Raw genomic sequence first — 6,519 nt, 5'->3', positions numbered from 1 at the left:
GGGGTTAAGTGTTGGCGGTGGGACAAGAAGTGCTGTCACCAAAGCAGGTCAGAACAGTAGTTTAATGACCCACAACAGCAGCTCTGGTTTGTTTATACACAGTGCTTCCCTTTCCTGAGCTGTATTTGGAATGCACACACACACACACACACACACACACACACACACACACACCTTTCCTCTCAGCCTACAGTATATTGAAGTACAGCGAACACAACTGGGGCTCAGACATTGTTTCATATCATTTAAATTCCTGGCTGCATCATTTTTTCCTCCTTGCAAATGAAAAGTAACAATGAAACACGGAGCAGTGGGACGGACGGAAACGTCACCTCCACATTGCTCAAACCATGTAATTATCTGACTTGTTTTGAACAATGTCTGGAAACAGCTAAACAGCTAGGTATTTCCAGAAATAGCACACATCGTTTGACAGCATCACCTGAGTGAGTCAGTTACCAAAAGATTAAAGGAGCCACAACGGTGTTTGTCATTGCTGTTAGACTTCGCGGCCGAGCTGCAAGGGAGGAGAACCGAATCTACCTCCGGTTCCAACCGGCCACACCACTGTTCGCCTCCATTCAACTTTTGCCATAGGTTGTTCGTTGTATTTTCACAGTTCGTACGGGTGGACTGTCATTTTCTTTTAACTGCCCTTTCTCCTGTTTTTGTAGTCAGGACGGTTAGTTGATGTGCGTTTGTTACCAGTTAACACCCACTAGTACTTATATGTTCCCGTGGCTACCTGGGACTTGGGGAAGATGGGGTATTCATGTTGTGTCTTGGCCTTGCATCTTGTTTTCTTGAGCTATTGTTTGTGGTTAATGGGTTTAAGAAGATATGTAAAGATATTCTTTACATATTATAGCACCATATATAACGCCACAGCAGAACGTTAATTTTGTGCCCAATTACACATTTTATATGAAAGCTCTCTATGTTTACCCTATGACTTCTTTCTTGTTCTACTCTTCTTGGGGTCAACATGCTAAAAAAAGTACAAAAAGTTTTGTTTTCTTTGGTTTGCTGCAAATGACATCAGCAGACTCACCATAGACCGACAGACAGGAGGTGGCACTTCTGCTGCCGTCTGGGTATGGGTGGAACTCGCAGGTGTAGCAGGCCTCGTCCTCCGTTGCGACAGACTGGATGGTCATCTGGGTCTCACCCAGAGTCCGGCTCAGGCTAACTCGTTCCCTGAAGGGCTCCTCTATGTTGTGGTGGCCTTTCTTGCTGTAGGAAGCCACGGTGGTGGTGTCGCCCTGCTCAGCCGTCTTCCTCCACAGCACCTGCTGCACCCTCTCAGGGAGGCTGTACCAGCAGGAGAGGGTGGCCGGCTGCCCGCTTATGGCTGTCTTGTTGCCCACTTGCCGCACCTTACCTGGGGATAAAGAAAGAACTCCTGGCATCAACTGTGCTATGAAAGTTTTATAGCACTGGCTTGTGTGCAGGTTCAGGGGAAACAAGAAGGAGTCAGGCAATAATAAAGATTTAATGGTAACAACAGGAAGTGCCAAGGGGAGCTTTCTCTCCTGCTGATCTGGGACTTCAGACATTAGTATAGTACTTCCTGTCTCAAGGCATTCTGGGACTCTCTGAACCTCAGTGAGCTGCACACAGGCAATGTGACCAGACTTCTCCAAATAAACACCCTTGCAAAAGGTTGTGTCGTTATGGAAACAAGAACAAAAGTTCAAGTGTCATGTGAGGTTTAGTTGCAATATGAGGCTTCTCAGACTCACCAGTGACACTGATGCATGTCCTGCCTTCTTGTGAGCCCGTGGGGTAAACGTCAAAGATGCAGCGGTAGCAGCCCTCGTCATCAGGCTGCACCCTCGTGATGGTGATGTAGCTGGCATCGTTGCTGGAGGCAGTGAGCTGCACACTCGGGTGTTGATTGCTGACGAGGACTTGCACGTTTTGTTCGTAGGCCAGGAGGATCTTGTCGTGCCTGTTGAGCCAGCGGACTTGCCGGACGGTGTCTCCTGTTGCCATGGTGATGTTGCAGCCAAGCATGAGGGGGCGACCGGCCTCTGCGGTCAGGATGGCAGACTGGGCTATAACCTCACCTGACATAGGACGAAAAGAGTAATCAAGTTTACAAATCAATTTTAAACATATTCATGATTAACATACCGCCTGCCTTTTGGGGCATTGTGCAACCTGCTTGAAATTTAATAAACCAAAAAACAAAGAAAAGCACCAATTGAATGCAGATCATACCATGAGTCCTGAGTACAGCCACTCCTACTGTCCACAGCAGCAGACTCAGAGAGAGGGCAGGTCCATACATCGCTCACTGAAGAAGGGTTACCAACTCACTCGCTGAGCCAGTCTCACATCCAGGCCGCAGCTGCAAACTCAAACACCGTCAGAGGGCTCCAACAGCTTCAGCCACAACCTAAACCTCACCATGAAACCTCAACATGAAGCCACATGCTTAATGTTGTGGCCACATAGACATGTTTAAACCAGCAGAGAATCAAGTGTGAATCAGTGTGAGGCTGTGATGCAGCTGTACCTCTGTCGGCTGTCCAGTGTTCTGACTTGCTGAGCTGCTGCTGGTCAGCACAGTTGTAGCTGCATCTTAGTGGCGCACTGTCTGTTGTAATGGGCAACATGAAGCCAGAGGATTACACTAGCAATGACAGCATTGCCTGAGCATCACAATATTACACTCTTTGATTAATAATGAATCGAAAATACAAAAAATATGCACAACTAAAACTTTTTTTGGGAGGACATATGTGCATCTGATACTGCGGTAGACTCACTTTAATGGTTGTTGCCATAGTGATGCAATGTGTAAGCATCAACAACAACAGTTGCTGATTCAAGAAACATCACTTGGGGTCTAATGGGAGTTTTTACATGTTAATCCACAGCATGCGCCCTGCCCCGGTAAACCCGTAATCATCTGGCAGCAAAACAAGCTGCCACTTGATGTGTAGACAGAACCAAACCCATAGATTTCAAAATCAATACCGGAAAGCCAACCTCAAATAAATTACAGTGGCCAGATGGTGATGCAGGACCGGATGATAAGATATTAGTCATTCAGGTGATCATAACATATGTGAGTTTGTAGTAAAGCAAACGGTGTGACAGTGGTTGGTTGGTTGGCCAGAAACATCTCCCCACTCATAGAAAGATGCTGCTGCAAATTGACTCCAGAACTGAATCCGTATCCTGACCAAAAAGGTGAAAACAGCAGGGATCAAGCATGAACTGGCCTTTGATCAGACTCTACAAGTGGACTTGCTGGGAAAAGAAAAACCCAACTTAAACCACAAGACAGACCAGGTCCAGACCTCGGAGCTTTATGGGTGTTATTTTGCTCTTTCATGGTGCCAACCATCTGGTTTCAAACACGCAGCTTGCTCCTGTTGGGCAACACTTTCATCACTTTTCCACCGCTAAAACACTACAGCTGTCTGACAGTGGGCTGTTACAAGATATCTGATTCATCAATCGACTGGCAACTTGAATCCTTAAACAATCTGCTCTACATCCAGATGTGTATACTGAGCATTTTCACCACAGCTGGTCCAGCCCCAGACAACAGATTTTATTTGAGATTTCTTGGGCAAATTGATGAAAAAAAACCACATATATTCTTATCATCTTTCCCACATTTGACAGGAGGAAAAGGCTTTTTCACATAAGCCAATTTTGCCATTGTATATGACAATAATTATATGCATAAAGTAGCATGCTGATGCCACAATGTGACACATGACAAAAACACTATAAACACTCCTCCCTTTCTTCATAAAGTTTTATCCAACAGGTGCAACAACATTTTGTGAAAAGTTACACTTTCACCAAGTTAAAATTAATCCTTAAGCTTAATTTTGAGTTTAAGTCAATGAAACATATTTAAATATATGGGTAGATAAATTCATTAGAAGGAAAAAAATAAGTACAATGAATAAAAGTTGCATGTTTTTTTCAGTAAAACATACATAGCCTTAAAACTACTACCTAAATCATATCTTTATGTACAATAGATTGATTGATGTTTCACCCTGAAGGATTGTCATCACAAAAACTGACTGTAGGAGGGTTGACTGAAAAACTCAAAACTACTAAATTTGCAAGTTATTTCAAAATAGCTTTGCTTGGAACTGAGGTTGTGGAGAATTGTCCATGATAAAAAAAAGACATGAGACTTACCTGCTGACAGTCCACAAACAGTCCACAAAAAGACACAAACACAAAGTTGGCTCAAATGATTAGAGCTGCTCCCTTTGCTGCAGGTAAAGTGAATCTGGAACAGAACAATCCATGGTTCATACATTCAACTACGACTTACCACTGTTGAGCTCCTGCAGCCGCATTTCAACCCCTGAACTCTCAGACTGCCTCAGTTCTTCCTCAGACATGAAACCTGGAGAAACAGAGACCTCCAGTGACCATGTTGCGCAACTGCTGATGAAAATCTACATCTAACACCTTGAGCTACTAGGCCAGAGACAATGATATTATATTTTCAGAGTTTTCAGTCTTTCCTCTCAGTGTCTGCCCCACAGTCTGACCTTTCACCTTGGCTTGGAGGGAGCACGGATGGGAGCATGGATGAGAGCACATGCTACAAACATTTGGGTAACTTCAATTCAACTTGTTGTTATAATTTGCCAAGTGTTAAGTGATTTCTGATTCACTGTGATTGTAAATAAGTTCATTTGTTCGTGAAAGGGTGTTCATAACACACAATAAGTTTCTCTAAAATTTAGCTGGTTAAATTTAAAGGTTAATTAAATCAAGTTCATTGCAATTACTATTATTATGGCTGTTCAAATCATAGACTGGTTAGTAACACTGTAGTTGTGTTAATTAATTTAGTTATATTTAAGGTTCAAGAACTAAGCAAGGAAGTATAAGTCAAACAGTACTAAAATGGCTGAGGGTAGCAGTGAAGCTGTAGAGTTACAGGAACCGTCTACAAACAATAATGCACCTTTAGACACAAACCCATCAAAGGAAACTGATGCAGGTGTAGGGACACAAGCTGCTGCAGGACTACGAAGAAGCCAGAGAACCCGAAAGCTCACTGAAAAGGGTCAAGAGCTCCAAGAAAGCAAATCTAAAAGGCTTCAGCATCACTTCAGATCTGCTTATGATAAATGGAAGGCTGTGGCTAAGGAGGCCAAGAAAGAACTTGACAGACCTCTCTCCAGCGAAATCCTACAAGACCTTACGACCAAAATCCAAAGTGCCTCATCAGACGTAAAACAAGCTTATGAGGACATAAGACAATAAAAACTCCTGATGCGGAGACCCGCTGCAGAGTAGACACTTGTGATGCTGTCTCAAGACAGCTCTTGGACTTTGCGTGGAATCAACAGGCGAATCCATAAGTTAATTTCAAATCGTCAGGAAGTGCTTGCAGGCAAAGACAATGAGCCATTTGCCCAAAGAGCCTTAGGTGTCAAATGGTGCGTCTCTTCAGATCAATTCCTATTCAGGGTCATTGTAAACGAACGTCCGCTCTCTAGAAGAGGAGTCTTGTCGATTATGGCCTCTATCTACGATCCACTCGGGTTTGTAGCACCTTTCATTCTTGTTGGGAAGCAGATACTTCAACAGATGTGCCGAGACAAGATGGGATGGGATGAACCTCTGTCTGATGACTTGCGGCCACAATGGGAGTCTTGGCTGTTGGACCTACAGAATCTAGTAGATGTCAAGATTCAGCGATGTGTCACAGGGTGTCACAGGGTATGGAGTGTGTACTTACCTGAGAACGATCAGTGCATCAGGACAAATCCACTGTCCTGTAGTCATGGGTAATGCCAGAGTCACGCCCACGAAGGTCACCACCGTAGCAAGACTTGATCTGTCAGCAGCTGTTGTTGCTGTGCATACTATTGATCTGCTCAGGAAGGAGCTGGAAATAGAAAGTGCCCAGGAGATTTTCTGGAGAGACTCAAAGCTCGTCCTTGGATACGTTAATAATGATGCCAGATGATTTCTATGTCTTTGTGGCAAACTGCATCCAGCGTATCAAGGAAAGTACCAGTTCAAGTTAATGGAGACATGTGCCCTCTGAGGAAAATCCTGTTGATCATGCGTCAGAAGTGATGTGAAATTACAGGTGGTGGTTTGTATGTTTTGTAGGGCTTGGAGGGTAGACTTAATTGAGATGAAAATGCATGTATTTTGTAAAATATTTTTGATAAATGAAATCTCTCTCTGGCACTTTGTGTTTGTGTAAGAGTAAAAGATTTGAAGATAAAAGAAATCCTCTTACTGCTCTGCAGACAGTCACGGTCCTGACGCAGTTGAGCATGATGTTGATAGACGGCCGTCTCCACCTGTGAGAAAAAATAAAGCAAATGTGAGTGTTATGAGGTGTTGTAAATGTTTGAGCTGCAGTGATCAATGTAAAAAATGAGCCTTAGAGTGTGTTTTATTGTTAAATATTGAAGTGGTTGAGTCGTGGCTCCATACAGGTGATTGGTGGTGATTTGGCGTGATCTGGTGGTGATAAGATAAAAGTGCAAGATGTGAATTTGA

General features: G+C 43.7%; 1 protein-coding gene across 1 annotated transcript in view; it reads right to left on the bottom strand.

The window, feature by feature from the left end:
- LOC111665348 (uncharacterized) overlaps positions 1–6,519 on the bottom strand; it is a 19,302-nt gene that overhangs the window by 8,159 nt on the left and 4,624 nt on the right. The window contains exons 7-10 of the mRNA XM_087177676.1: positions 6,254–6,317; positions 2,224–2,295; positions 1,743–2,069; positions 1,052–1,381 (exon numbers count right to left, since the gene is read on the bottom strand). Of these exons, the coding sequence (XP_087033802.1) occupies positions 1,052–1,381; positions 1,743–2,069; positions 2,224–2,295; positions 6,254–6,317 (793 nt within the window). The remainder of the gene's footprint in view (positions 1–1,051; positions 1,382–1,742; positions 2,070–2,223; positions 2,296–6,253; positions 6,318–6,519) is intronic.

Source organism: Seriola lalandi, unplaced genomic scaffold (assembly GCF_002814215.2).
Source record: "Seriola lalandi dorsalis isolate HSWRI2012SDOR001 ecotype SW California unplaced genomic scaffold, Sedor1 jcf7180002054630, whole genome shotgun sequence".
Classification (NCBI taxonomy): domain Eukaryota; kingdom Metazoa; phylum Chordata; class Actinopteri; order Carangiformes; family Carangidae; genus Seriola; species Seriola lalandi.
Note: the sequence above shows the minus strand (reverse complement) of the source record. Positions and strands in the feature narration are given on the sequence as shown.